The 15,720-nt window shown below is 36.6% G+C and overlaps 1 protein-coding gene across 1 annotated transcript in view; it reads left to right on the forward strand.

Moving 5' to 3' along the window:
• CRYBG3 (crystallin beta-gamma domain containing 3) overlaps positions 1-15,720 on the forward strand; it is a 106,211-nt gene that overhangs the window by 52,612 nt on the left and 37,879 nt on the right. The window contains exons 8-12 of the mRNA XM_053565001.1: positions 2,567-2,703; positions 4,012-4,126; positions 5,254-5,289; positions 7,700-7,833; positions 10,856-10,982. Of these exons, the coding sequence (XP_053420976.1) occupies positions 2,567-2,703; positions 4,012-4,126; positions 5,254-5,289; positions 7,700-7,833; positions 10,856-10,982 (549 nt within the window). The remainder of the gene's footprint in view (positions 1-2,566; positions 2,704-4,011; positions 4,127-5,253; positions 5,290-7,699; positions 7,834-10,855; positions 10,983-15,720) is intronic.

A 15,720-nucleotide genomic window follows, 5' to 3' on the forward strand; every position in this document is an offset into this window, starting at 1 on the left:
TTGATTTTCTTACTTATTTTATTAACTGTAGATCATTGCTACCCTATTTCTCTCCTATAACTTTCTCCCCACTCCAACTAATTGCCATAGTAGTCTAAGCTTACAAATTTCACAAGTATATTTGAAAAGTGTAGCCTGACTAGAAAAGTCTGGGAGGAAGCCATGTAAACTGTTGTTGCTAGGTTACTATGAGGCACCCCCAAACTTCTAGTGTTTGACTGCTTCTGTTTGTTAAGAACCTAACAATTGCAATCAGTGTAACCTGGCTTATTGTACCCTCAATGAATCCCCAACAATAAAAAAAGAAAAAGAAAAAAAAAAGAATTATACAAATCTTATAATAATGCTATTTCTGGGAATAGCCACCATGAAGAAGATAGAACTTATTAGTGAAATCTTTTTCAGTCAACTAGAGCAAAAAATTAGGTTTCTGGTAAAGATAGCTGAGAACATATGCCTTCTCATTTTTGTTTATTTTCATTTTTTTTTTTTTAGCAATCATACTTTTGCTGTTTCCTTTTGTGTTGTTGTAGACTTGAATGCTTTTTCCTTTTAGTGTACACCACCCAAAACATTGTTTGTATAATACAATGCAAAGGAAATTTGTTTGTGTGAGACACTTAGTTATGTATTCTGTTACTGAACCTCATATCCCTAGGGGAACATTAATATGGCAGTATTTGAAATAATGTTGTTATTATTTCAAGGCATGCAAAAGGGCCCTGAAGATTGACAGATGATGGTTCTGGACATTTTTTGGCTATTCTTGAGCTAAAACTTAGTAGAAAATATACTATTATACTTTAAAGAATATTTTAGATTATTCTTTTTTAGCATATTGCGTTTTAGAACTAATTTTCTGAAAATGAGACATATGAATTTTCTTGATTTTACATGTTAATAAGAATAAAAATTCACTTTAGGGAAAGGTTGAAAAGTCAGAACATTTTAGTTTTAGAAATATAAAACTTATAATAAAAAATACAGTTGTTCTTCAATAAATGTCACTTCTGTTTGTAATTGCATTTACCTATTTTATTAAAGCATATTCATTGGAATTTCACAATTTCATAAGTGAGAAATGTTACTAAAGTTTAAATTGTGTATTTAAGCACCCAGGAATAGATTGTGTGTTTAGACAGAAGCGAGTCTGTGATTTCAGAGAATAGAAAAATAATCGTGATTTTTCATTCCCTAAAAAAGAATGAGTCTTTTTTGAGTTAGAACTCAACTGTCGTAAGAAATTTTTATAAATGAGATTACAGGTAATTCTTCAGTTGGGCTGGGAGAAACATGTGTGAAGCTTACAGAGGCCAGAGTGGGAGTGTAGATAGCATCAGGACCAGTATGACTACATAACTGTGGTCCGTTAGTATGGATCTCTGGTTTGGTTCCATGTCGTAGAAAGATAAAAAGAAGTATGAGTTTGATGTGACTGGGTCTTAAGCCAAGGAGTGTCATAAGGAAAGTGGCATTAGATTTCAAAGTCTAATGAACTCAGCTGTTGAAAGAGTAGCCAGTGCTTCACTGGCGGTTGTGGGTAGGCCCATAAGCAAAGCCTGGGCCTGATCAAGGGCTGTGATGGTGGATGTAAATAAGTGTTAATACACAAGTGAGCTTTTTAAAGGAAGATTGAGAAGACCTGGTGACAGTAGGTGCATAATTTTTTAAACGTTTAAAGGAGTGTAGGTCAAATTTCATAATGCTTTTTTTTTTTTTTTATTGTTGGGGATTCATTGAGGGTACAATAAGCCAGGTTACACTGATTGCAATTGTTAAGTCCCTCTTGCAATCATGTCTTGCCCCCATAAAGTGTGACACACACCAAGGCCCCACCCACCTCCCTCCTTCCCTCATAATGCTTTTCTTTTTCAAACCAACTTGCACTAACAAAAAAAAAAAAAAAATAGAATCCTACAAGTAGGAAAACAGATTTCCTTTACCCTCACCTCTAATTCCTACTTCTTTTGTCAATGTAAATTAGATAAACACACTGAAGGGGCTAGCGCCACTCTATTTATTTTTTATGTTCCCCGTGAGATCAACTTTTATTTAACTCCCTTCCTCCTTTATGGCTTTGTTATGTTTCTAAGAAGGAAGGCTTACAGACCTTTGGCACTCAAATAGTAGTTTGGTAAATCTGAACATTGCTTAATGGAATAAGCCTTTAAAAAAACAAAGTAGAAAAGTTGGGACAATAATTTTTCTATTAATAACATTTATAATTTTTATATTATTAACAAAATTCCTTAGGAAAACCTATTTTTTAAAAATAGGCAAGGAAAAACAGTATTTCCTTGATTTTTATGCAGAAATTCAACTGAGCAATGAGAATAATTGTAACTGTGTGTCCAGGACATTGAGAATACTACCCTGTTTCCCCGAAAATAAGACATCCTCCGAAAATAAGACCTACTCACAGGAAAGATAGGACGTCCCTAGAAAATAAGACCTAGCGCATCTTTGGGAGCACACCTTAATATAAGACACTGTCTTATTTTCGGGGAAACAGGGTAGACAGTGTGTCTCTAGATGATTTCAAAGCCAAAACAATTGTTTTTTCCAGGATTGTGGCATTCCAGAGATAGAGCTTTGCCTGCAGTCTGACCCAGCATGTTGTCCTGTCTACATACAGCGGGCGGTCCCTAATTTGGAAGAACTGAATGTCCCCAAATCTGTGTCCTTCACTGTGAAGTCAGGAGTGTACGTATTAATTTTTCTTTATGATAGTGATTGGCAGCCACCAAAGTTAACTTTTTGTTTTATATTTCAGTAGCTAACGTATGTATTTTGGAAGTTTTTAGTTAATTTTGTTTATACTCCCAGATATCCAAGAAAAACTACTATAGGGATTAAAATTGATTCTGTCTTTGGATCCAGTTAAGGCTTTGATGTATGACTCACAGGAGCAGATATGGAATTCTCAGGTGTGGTTCTCAAGAGATGGATCCATTCGTTAACTTTTCATCCAACACTTTTTGCAATTGAGAAATAAAAACATATTCTTGGCTACATTCTGAGAAATGTTATTAGGAAAAAATAAAAAACAACAAACAAAACAGAACCAAAGCATGTCCCTGGCCTAAAACTTGAGAAGAGCCTGACCTGTTTCTGGAAGATCTACATGCTAATAGCTTTTGCATGCCCCTGCTTTTCATTACTCCTCTATTCCTGCAAAGCAGGTAATGTTACCCTCCTGTTATAAATGAGTTATTTGTCCCAGGCTCCTTTGTGGTAAGCATGGATTTAATATAAGTCCTCTCTGAATCCAAGGTATCAGTAGGACTGTAGGGCCTGAGTTCAGTCTAAATTCAATCCCAGATTGGCTTGAGTCACAAAAGCCCACAGATAACCGGCTGCATGTAGATTCTTCTTCTCTCCTTCACTGTTTTTATTTATTCAGATGATGGTTGGTGTACAATTTGGGGATTGCTGTATGACATCATTTTTTGTCCTCCACTCCCCAACCATGAATTAGAACTCTTGAGCTAGCCCAGTAATTGGCCCTGTCCATGAGAAATGTCTGTAATTATCAAGTTTAGCTGGAAGATAAGGTGGGTGTTTTAGGAATCTTATTTCAAATACTATTCCTTAGGCTGCTGATAGAACTGATATCAATTCTAAAAATGTGGATCAAATGTAAAATGCCTGTTGTAATCTCTGTCTCTTGTTGCCTCAGTTTAAAATAGAATGAGATATAGTTGAATGGTTTTGGTTTTTTAATTATATCCTGCTAGAATTAAAGGTACCACAACCACATGGTTTAGATGTTGGAAAATTATAAGAAAATTAGGGCCTAGCACTTGAAAAATATGTTAGACTTATTATAATGTGTGAAGGTAAATACCTAATAACATGTTAACTCTTGTTATATACGCCCTGTGTAATCACTTTGAGTGAGGTTTACTTGGGTACCTCTGTGAAGAAGAGTCTTTTTTTGGTAGCCCTTTTTATAGAAACAGACTGAGGTATTACTTTTATCCTTTAACTGACCACCTATTTTTTATTTAGTTGGCTTGCCTACCCGGATATTAATTTTAAGGGGCAAGCTACAGTTTTGGAGGAAGACCATGGGCTCTTTGAGATTTCTGCAGCAGAAATGAAATCATTGCATCCACTTCAAATGGTAAGAACATTTAAAAATAAGTGTTCCTTTTCCCCAGTATCAATGTGTCCAAAATTAAACAGCCGTGATGATTGCTTATGCATCTCAATCTCAAGAAATGAATTAGTCCTATCAAATTGGCAAACTATTCACATGTTGTTTTTCTGTTTCTTTATATTGTTAAGAATGCATTGAACGTGTCTGGATTTACTTTGTATTGTACCAAGTTTATCAAAATACATGTAGTTTCTTTACGAATATTCTGTGAAAATTCTGAGTATTTAACAAAGCTCTGAATTTGCTTTGTAGATGATTATTAGAAAATTGTAGTAAATTAAACTATTTCACTGCAATGTTGAAGGATAACACTCAGCATTAATAATAAACGGGCAGTCCCGTCAATGTTACTTTCTCAAAAATAATTTCCTACAGCATTTGTATTCTTTTTGTTGCAGATATTTTTATTCAAGGGGCAATTATTCATTGTGATAAACCATTTCTGGTTGTTCTTTGCCCTTTTAAAAATTAGAAACCAAGGCAAATTGAAAAATTTTAATAAATATCACAATGTAGCATAGCATTTGATACTAGAATATTACATAATTATAATTTTTGTAAGAAGGGGGTTACTTTTTATGCTGTACAACATTGAGGTCCCAAGGACATTTTAATAAAAACTATTGGTAGACGTTAGAAGAGGAAATGTGCTTATTGAGCTCAATGCTCTAACATTGAGTAAGCCCAATTTAGTAGGGAAGACATTTGGATTAATTGGCTAAGAAATCTGCTCTGCCAAATGAGATTCTAAATCTACTAGCATTTCCATTCTTCTTTTTGGGACACTCTATGGTGGAATTAAATCTTAACTGGTCATGTGTGCTCAAGGACTAAAGCGCAATTTCCTTCCTCGCACTAGTAATTATCTGGAAAGCAGCTCTTAAGATTTCTTGCCTCTTGATATAGAAGCAGTTTAACTTGGTTTTGCATTCTGCACTTAAAATTTTAAAGTTACCACAACCTAAATTTGACTGGGATGTCATATTTACTGATCAGATTTTTAGGTGACCTACATATGTCACTTTCAATTGTTGTTTTTAAATATTTTAAATATTTACATATCTAAAATTAAAATATCTTATTTTATTAAGGGTGGACTGAAAGTGGAAATGCCTATGAACTTAAAGGTAAGTCTGGAACAGACTTTTGTGATAGGCTGAAAAGTCTGAGTATTAATCTTTAAGTCTTCTGAACTATTAGACTAAAACAATTACCTCAGTATATGATAATCCCTAGCTAATGGATGTTGTGTGGGAATGAGTATGCAGAATGTTTGCTGAGGGCACACCTGGGCTGTGAATGTGGACTGGGGTTAGTCTACAACGATGGAAGTCTGTAGTTACAACCCCGTCACACCCACTGTGTGTCTACTACAGCATGGAAAGACGATAGGCTCAATTTTTGTTTGGCAGGTCTTGAGAGAGCAGCTAGATATTCAGGTAGAGATATCTAGCAGGTATTTGGAAGCGATGTTCAGGAAAGGAGATGAAGGGTGATCAGAAGAAGATACAGGTAGCTCTGATTAGGTAGATGTCAGTTTATAGGTATGAGTATTTGAAGGAGAGAATAGAGAGCAGTGAACAGTGAGGTTGCAGTGGTGCCAGGATCAAGCAGATGTGGGGAAAGAAAGGAGGAAATACAATTACAAAAAATGTGTGTGAATTAAAAATAGGAGGAAAACTGGTGCAGTGATCCAAGATGCAAATAGACCTTGTAAAGAGGCTACAGCGCCTCCAGAGACACGTGTGGAAATAGAGATTCATCCATCCTTTTCCTCTCCTCCAAAACAAGACACAACTCCTCCAACCCTCCCATTTTTGGGTGCCCTAACTTGTGGAATTGACTACCATTCTCTTGATCACATAGATGGAGTCTGAAGAATCATACCTATTAAAGTTTTTAAAAATAGTTAGGTCTGGGTTTCACTCTCTGAGATACTATTTTGATTTAGGGTGTGGCCAACATTTTTCAAAAATCTCTAGGTGATTCTAGCATACAGTCAAGGTTGCATCTCTTAGATCTCTATTGATCTGAGAGGTGTAGAATTAGCTGTCACACTCAGTAACTGCTGTCTTAGTCTCCCAGTGTGGTGAATTGCAACTTCATTTGTGATCGGCTGAGTCTTCCTTTTAGGGTGTAGGAGTATTTGAATGGATTGATTATCATAGAAAAATCACAATTTGCAAGTTGTTAGATATCATTTTATGGCTTGTAAAATAATTATTACTTCTTAGTTTGGATATTGTCAGCATACAAAATGTGTCTTATATAAACCCAATTAAAACTTGATCACTTCAAATACAGCATGCAATGAAAATGTAATCTGTAGAAAACAGTGGGAACAGTACTATGTATTTTTTTTTTTTTTTTTTGTAGAGACAGAGTCTCACTTTATGGCCCTCAGTAGAGTGCCATGGCATCACACAGCTCACAGCAACTTCCAACTCCTTAAGCGATTCTCGCTTAAGCGATTCTCTTGCCTCAGCCTTCCGAGTAGCTGGGACTACAGGTGCCCGCCACAACTCCCGGCTATTTTTTGGTTGCAGTTTGGCCGGGGCCGGGTTTGAACCTGCCACCCTCGGTATATGGGGCCGGCACCTTACCAACTGAGCCAAAGGTGCCACCCCTATGTATTTTTTTTAGTCTGTGTAATGTTACCTGTTTTTAGAAATGGAGAAGCTGTAACTTTTTGATTTAGTGTGTTTAAATGTGGGGTCTTATTTACCAAGTTCTTGGGTTGCCAGTTGTGCACAAATTATTTCACGTACTACAAGTAGGCCCGAGTGACAGAGTGTGGATGGGTTAATGCTGTTAGCACTTCATCACTTCCCCATAGTTAGGGCAGCTGGTACTTGAGAAGTAAAGAGCAAAGGAGAAGAAAAATACTGTTCCCTGCAACACTCCCTAGAAATTTGTTCCCTACAACACTCATTGCTCCTCCCCCTAGTTTGAATCAAATATCCAATGTTAAAAATCATAACTTTTCAATTATTTCTTGTTTTTGGAAACTCTTTTATTCAAAAATTTGCATGTCTCTTTTTGTCCCTCAATGAATAGTAAAGACCATAGGAACAGTTAGTGTTGTGAGAAACAGTTATTTATTTTTTCAAATCAATAGGTAATTTATTGTTATATTCTGGGATCTCAAGGAAGTGTTTTTTTTATAGAGGATATTCAGTGATTAGAAGGCAGGTCTGTATTAAATTCCAAGCACAGGGGTGAACTTATAAGATATTTCAAGCATAAGAGATAAGATAGTTTATGAGATGACCCTAGGATTTGGGTGACCAGAACAATGTAATCATACTCAAGTGTATTAATATGAGAGGAACATATTATTAACATATCATTTTATCTTTATGATGATAAGGACTCACATACTCCTTGTGAATGTCAGACACTGTGCTATGTTCTAAGTATGTATTAATGAAAAAACAGTGATCCCTATTCATGTGGTAGTCTTAAGTGGCTCTTACGTGTCAGTGTGTATGTGTTCTAAAATATGGGCATGTTAAATAATTTTTTCATATTTTTCAGGTTATTATTTATGAAAAACCTCACTTCTATGGACAGGCCAAAGAGTTCAGTGAACATATAGATTCTGTCCCTAATTTTTTAAAACATACCGAAGACTTCCATGGAATCGGCTCAATCCGTGTCATCGGTGGAGTGTGAGTATCGTATTTGCAATATTTGATATAGTACTCTATTTTTAAAGATCATCAGAAAAAAAAAATGCACTAAGAAGAGAAAAAGCAACCTCCCTGTTTAAATCTAAAAATATATATACCTTCTGTAATGTGGAAAGTAAAAAATGAGAGTTACTAACAGCTTTCTGTAAACTCTGGTTGGTATTAAAGATTTTAAGATAGATTAAATGTAGGAAATGGTTTCTCAAACTTCAACACTTAGTATTTCTCGAATACCATATAGAACACAACAACTGCAAGGTGAAATTATGTTTTCTCGGGTTACAAACATGAATGAGAGCTCCAGTTTTTATTGTCTATTCTCTTGGTCTTAGTTTATGTGCCAAAAACCTTGGCAATGAGCCCTCACTGATTGAAGTAGTAGTCTGGGTTAAGCGTTTTCAAAGTCAAGGGTTTTTGACATCGGTTGCCCTCTGGCCCTAACCTGCTTTTGAGGAGCTCTGGGCATAAACCCAATTGTAACCATCATTGCTACCATACCAGTCTCAGTCAGCAGTTACTGGGACAGAAACCCCAGGAAATCTGTGACCAGGCTAAATTGTACCTTTATATTAAAACCATGGAGGAGAAACATTGTTACCAGAATTCCTCCAGGAACATTCTGTGTCTCTATTGATACATTGGTTATTTTAGGATGTTTGTTTAATTTAGGCATCAGTCTCTCTCCTTTTCTTTTACTTTAATTTTTAAATTTCAAAATATTAAGGGAATACAAATGTTTCTGTTACATGGGTAGCTTTGTAATCCTTTAGGCAGGGCTACACACGTGCCCATCATCTGAATATTGTTCGTCGTGCTTGTTAGGTAGGTTTTTACCCTCCCCTTTCTCTTCTGTCCCTCCTCCTTGATTTCCAATGATTTTTACTTCTTTCTGTACCCTTGCCTGCCCACCAATTAGTTCAAAATTATTAGTATCTCTTAGTGTTCTCAGTAGCATCATGTAACTTATTAATACTATTCTAGCAAGAGATGTTACTAAAATATTTTATTCACAGAAGTTAAATAACTTGTCTAAGATCACTCAAGGGTCTATTTTTAGTGACGTAGACTTTGCAATTTCTGTCAATAAATTAAGTGATAGCCATACCAGCCTAAATGTAAATGTAAGAGAATGCAATAGACTAGATATGTAGGTCCTATTAATTATTAGTCTGACATACTGATAATCATATAATTCCTTGTCTTTGAATTTTGAAAATTTATCTGAGGTTTGAAGAATAAATATGGTTTGGATAAAGACATTTTTATTGTGTTTATTTACATAATTGTGTTGTTTGTGAACACACATGCTTCTTGTTAATCCTGCTGTAAAATATTTTTGCCTTTTCCTCTTTTGGGGATCTAAATGTTTTTCGTATTAACGAAATAGATTTAAAACTACTTTTCTGCTTCGTAAGAAATCATCTGCCAAAATTCAGTGTGATGTACACATTTGTACCCTATTTTTACAGCTATTTCATAAAAATCTCAAGAAAATATGGTTTGTAATGCAACATAACACCCTTTTGTTTTATATGACATTGTGGGGAAAAATGCATTGTCCCCATTTAAAGATAAACAGATGACTTCATTACTTTTTTCACCATTTCTACCATGTTTTAGGTTAGCTGTTTAATTTTATCTTTAGGTAGCATGGACTCTTCCTCCTTCCTGTCTCAGCTCAGGGAATCTGAGGAAAGTGAAGTTGATGTTTCTTGATTTTTCTCAAATAATAACTATTTTAAAATATCACAGATGAATATATAAACTGAATCTTAATCAAAAATTAATATATCAATAAAAACTGGGCAGGTTTTTGAACTGTCCTTATGGAATAGATATGCTTATCATAATCTGCCCCTAGCAGTAAGATCTTCCATACCTTTTGTTCTTTTTCTCCTTTGGGTATAATTAGAAGCACATTTTGAGTAGCCATATTTATACAAAAGAAAGCTTAGTATTTGAAAGTTGTTTTTTGAAACGTATTAATGTTTCTTTACATTATTATATGCTAAGATGTATAAATGGGTTTATAGATTTATTTCAACTTTTGTAGGTCCCCCACCCCCGTCATAAATACACATGGAACCAAGGAGGGATTAATGATTATTGAATGGCTAGCTGTTACTTTGTGTCATTATAAAAATAATTTTTTTTAGAATGATTTTTATGTTTTTACAACTGTTGTAGAAAAAACAGTAGTAGGCAGTCCTCATAGGCTTTATTTCGTGGAGCTCCTGGATTCCAGTCTCCAACCCTGGATCTCAGAATACTCATCCTTGGACTTTGCCCAATTGGAGGGGGCCTTCCCTAACTATGCAGTGCAGCTAAAGGCAGATTTAAGCATGTTGCCTTATTTTATGAACGATCTTTGCCCACATTGCATTACATACTATGGACTGCTCCGTACAAAAATAAGTTTCATCGAAGAGCTTAACAACTGTAATTTTTAGGTTAGAAGTCAAGGTGGTGGGACTACATTTCCTACCCGTAAGTGTTTACAGCATTGCCCAGTTCTGTTTTGCTGATCTGAAGCCTGGTGAGAGGTTCCCTTAGTTTAAATACTGAATAAATATTTAATATAAAAGTCATTATCTGGCTCCAGAAGGGCTTAATCAGTAAAATAAAACTGTCTATCTTTGGATCTCAGTGTGGCTTTGTAACCATTGTCATTGGCTACGTATGCTTTCTGTTATTTGTACTTGGAAAACCATCCTGTAAGCACATTGAGCTATAGTTGCAAGTCACACCACGAACATTTGATAAACATTGCTCTATTTCACTTCAGCAATTAACCTTTTATTGGGCAACCCTTTAAACTATAAAAACTTATGATACACAAAGCATACATCAATTGTCTATGTTTGTAAATGGTAGCAAAACATAAGTGTTGCTTTTTAGACTATGGAGAAGAGACACTAAGAGCTGTATCACTATTTTCTCTCTTTTCCTTCCTTGCTTAAGTTTTATAAATGGCTCAGTTGGGTGTCCTCTGTATTTCTAGGTGGGTTGCCTATGAAAAAGAACATTTTAAAGGTCAGCAATTCCTGCTTGAAGAAGGAGACTTTGAAGATAGTAACGCTTGTGGGGCATTAAGTGGCCCCATCTTGTCTTTCCGGTACTTACAAGCTGTGAGTTCTTTTCTTTTTCTTGATTTTCTCCCTGTTTTACCTGTTCATGAAAATTGATAGTTTATGAGGCTATAAAATGTTTCTAACACCCAAGAACATTAACCTGAAGTGCCTATAAGACTTGCCTGGCATTGTTTTTTGTTTTTGTTTTTCCTTGTTTAGCTGCTGTATTAGAGAATATTTATTTTTACTTTTCATCCATTGTCATTTTTTAGTACTTGTTTTGTTAGGTGTATTGTGGTAGGTCAGGAGATGTACTGGCCAGAGGCTTAGTCCCAACAGTCACAGAGCAGGCAGTCTGGTAGGGAAAATAGTACTTATATGAACGTTTGGTATCATTTGACTATGATTGGATTAAGTATAGAGCACTCAGGTATCCAGAGAAAGGTCAATTGGCTATTTACTCCCACTTAGAGTAGAGAGGGCTTTGCGGAAAAGATGACAGTTTCATATAAATATCACGTTCAAGAAAGGGTTAACCCAAGTGGAAAATTCCAAGCACAGGGTGAAGGAAAAAATTAGGCTCTGTTTGGCAAGAAATTAACACATGTTAAGGTGTGAAGTAGGGCTCTAACCCATTGATTCTCAGCTGGGCATGGTTTTACCCATAGGGGGCATTTGTCAGTATCTGGAGACATTTTGGATCCTCAAGTCTGGGGGGTGCTGTGCTACTGACTTCTGGCCAGTGGAGGCAAAGGATTCTTCTACAAGGTGAAGAACAGCATCCAAGAACAAAGAAAACAGTTCAAAATGCTAAGAGTGCTAAGGTTGAGAAAGCCGCCTATAGATAAAACTGTGGTGTGATTGGGGTAGTATGGTTAAGTTGGAAGGTTGGGGAGAACTTTGAGAAGATGGGTCCAGAGCCAGATAATAAAGGGCACTGTGCCACGTTAAGGAGATTTGGAACTGTTGATGGATTTGGGGGGGCCCCTGAGTATGATTACATTAATGGTTTAGAAAGGTCTTTTTGGCACCTATATCAAGTGAGTTAGCCCACAGAAAATTAGGCACTGGGATTGATGAGCAATGTATAAATAACTTTTGAAATGTTTAGTCCATAATCCTGCTACACAAGGCTGCAGATTTTCTTTACTTAGCCATGTCTTACTTGACCACTAAACAAGAAAAACAAGACAAAATAAGAGACTTCTTTATTTTTTAGGTCATTTTGGCCACATTCATTGAGGAAACCTCGGGTCATGATTCAAAAGTATTGTCCTCCCTAGTACTCATTAACTTAAACATTTTCTCATATTTTAAAAATAGACTTGTGTGGGGGCATGGCTGATGCTAGAAAGGTTTAGCAACCAGTGTGTGATGGTATCTCCCAAAGATGATTGTGACTAAAAACAAGTAAACAAAACACAAAACTCCAAGTCCCTGGTTGGAATCTCCCAGTAGAAGAAAATGTGAAAAGTTGTAAATATTGTTACTACATAGCTAAATAATTAGGAGATATTTGATATAGAATATAGCCAGGGTTGCTAATATACAGTAGAAAAATTGGCATGTTAATTACTGCTACACACAAAAGTTTTGGCATGACAAAAGTGGTACAATTTTGTTAGATATAAGTAAAAATGCCTTCCAAAGAAAATCTTCTATTCTCTTTAGATTTTTAAAAAATTAAAATATTGGTTGTTAGTTTGTAGTTAATGATTTATCATAGTTCTTATTATAATAATACTGACATTTGGAAGGTGCTTACTGTTGGCTTTACATGTGTATTTGCAGTGACCTTCCCAAAGACTGTGAAGATCTAAGAGGTTAGGTACTGTGCTCAAGCGTGAAGCTGTGATTTCAGGGCAAGTCTGCCTTACTCTCACGTCATAATAACCATTTTCCATTGCTGCAAAATGCTTAGACTAAAAAGTACCTTAACAGTGGAAAACTGGATTTTAATCAGTTGAAGGCATATGAGCATTCTGTTTATAGCTATAAATACAGGATCACATTATAGACCAGTGTACACACATAACAAATAAGTGCTTGTTTTTTCAGACACTTTATCATTTAAATTTAAATTTCTGTTCACTGACATATTTTCAGGTGAAATATGCTAAAAAAGCTATACATATTTAGGAAATATAAAATATATGTATGTATTCTGAAAATGCTTTACAAACTTGCTTATCAAGTTATACTTAGAAAAATTCCATCTGCCCAGACATGGCGTGTAATTGGGAAGGAGTTCTTAAAGCTCATGTGATGGTGGCAGCCCTGCATGAGTTAATTGGCACAGCTGATGGGAGATATCGTTTCCCCAGACTCTCAGATGTCTCCCACCTGGGAAAAAATGAAGTACTACATTTAAGATCGCCATGGAAACAACATAAAATAAGTAGGAGGATAGAGAAAAGAGCTGCAGAATATGATGAAAGTTGCAAATATCCTGGCTCCAGTGTCCAGAACGCCATGGATCTCCTCAGGTCAAATACCGGACATGTTCCTTAGGGATAACGTGATCTGTGTCCTGGAGTGCTTTGGAGAGGACAACCAGAAATGTGTTCCTAATTCCAAATGAGTCACTCAGATACACAGACTTGGAGTTTATTATTATTATTATTTTTTAAGGAGAGGACCAAAAGGAATGTACCATACTTAGGCTCCAAGGATTAAGGAATTTTTATTCCTTGGCTTCCTGTGTAGAGCCTTCCTAGTGTGCTCATTTTGCCCTCAGTTTTATAGGAGCTTAACTTTTAGGTTTGCTTTTGTTATGACTTTCAGACTGTAGGATTCTTTTCAGACCTCCAAAACCAGGCAGTATACAGTGGAGGCCATTATTTCTCCTAAGTTAATGGATATATCGGGTCTCCAGTGGTGTCTCATATCACTATACCCACTGGGGACTATGATGCAAAAACTTAGTAGAGTGCTGTTATGGCACTGAAAAGTATTCAAATTACTGATCCTTAAAAATTATCTTTGGGCATAAACCAATTGCTTATTAGTTTTCTCTAAAGTAGGGAGTATTATATCTGAGACTCTACTAACCTGTCCAAGTGCTTTAGAATATAAAATGCAATACCGTTTATCAGATTGTTCCAGCATTGTTCATTCTTCTCAGGCAGAAGTGCTCCACTTTTTACTCTGTGTGACTTTCAAAGTTACTTAAATATGCCTAGAAAAGTAGGGATGATAGTAACCTGGTAACCTCATAGGGCTTCCTCTTGACATGACTTGAGTACCTATTCTGGTTACTTCCTCAGAGAGGTAGTTAGAAGTTTTTTGTTTTGTGATTTTTTTTTTTTTTTGCATATTTTTTCCCCATGCATTGTACCTGTGACCCCGGGAGTTTTTATTCCTGGGCAATTAGACCCAGAGCTGGCCTGTGACCCTGAGCACAGCAGTTGGCTTAGAGTGAGAGCTCTGCCCAGCAGGGACACCATATTGAGGGCAACTAATTAACTAGATTAGCTATGGTATATATGTAGGCTTGAGAGAAAAATACAGAGAGGGACAAAACCAGGAGCATGGCTCAGAAGGGTAGAGGTATATGGAAAAAGATGGAAGGCAAAAGCCAAAAGGCTGAAGAGCCATGACTAAACCAACATGGAAGATGGAAAGAGCAGGGTGATGCCACTTTGGAGAATCCATGACCCTTGGCCAGGTCCCTCCCTATGCTAGACAGTGTAGGAAGAACACAAACTCCAGCCACGTGAGTAAATTTACTCGTGAACCCATATGCTGCCTGCACCTGTCTTTTGGCAGCGGGCCCAGTGCCAACAGGCCCGTCCTGCTCTGCTTCTCTCCAGCTGCCTTGTTGCCGGTGGCCCGGACCTCCAGCCTGTTTGTCAGCTCAGCGTCCTCAGTGCGCTTCTCCCTGACAACCCACACAATGTGATTTATGCCAATCACTGCTCAAGGAAGGTACATCTCAGTGTAACCTAAGTTAAATGATGGGGTACACACAGCACACGGGCCTCTATCTGTATTTATATTGCTCCATCCATGTCCTGTTTTACTCCAGCATACAACAGTGATGATGACATATGTCGCCTTATCCCTGCTCTTACATTCTCACAAATCTAGCAGGAAGTAGGAACAAGTAGATGCCAAGGACACAGAAGCGGAGACAGTTCATTTGAGAATCACCAGAGTGGAAGAGGCGAGGTCCCTGTAATTGAGAGCTGTTGAGGGGCCTTCCCTTTATGGCTGGGTCTGACTTTGTTGGTGATTGATACTGGTCCTGACCAGGACCCAAACTGTGCTCCCGTGAGGCATCCTCATCACATCATATCCTCACAGTGACCTTGAGCTTGTTAATATACTTATAGATTGCAAGAAACCGAGAGGCATGTTCAGGTTCCCAGGCTGGTAGAGGCTTATGTTGTCAATATATATAATCAAGTTTGTTGATGGTGGCCCCCATGTTGTAAATCATAGACCAATCGGGAAGCTGGTTTGGGGGATCTCAAGGCTATTAACACCCCAATTTCCTCATCTGGAAAATGGCATATTGTATGTGTGTGTGTGTAAAATCAGAAATTAGGAGAGCTCAAAAAAGGGCTCAACTACAATTTGAACTTTACCTTAGCAATGAAAACAATATAATCTAAACATTTGTACCATCATATTCATCTGAAATTAAAAAAAATAAAAACAAATGTGAAAGGGTTATGAAAACAAAGTGTTATCTTAATAAAAAGGGTGGATGGTGATAATGATCAAGCATAAATCTGTGAGCTCACAGTTTTTAAGGACCATGTGAAAGTAAGGAAGGGGGCAAGTATAGTTA

Source organism: Nycticebus coucang, chromosome 16 (assembly GCF_027406575.1).
Source record: "Nycticebus coucang isolate mNycCou1 chromosome 16, mNycCou1.pri, whole genome shotgun sequence".
Taxonomy (NCBI): Eukaryota; Metazoa; Chordata; class Mammalia; order Primates; family Lorisidae; genus Nycticebus; species Nycticebus coucang.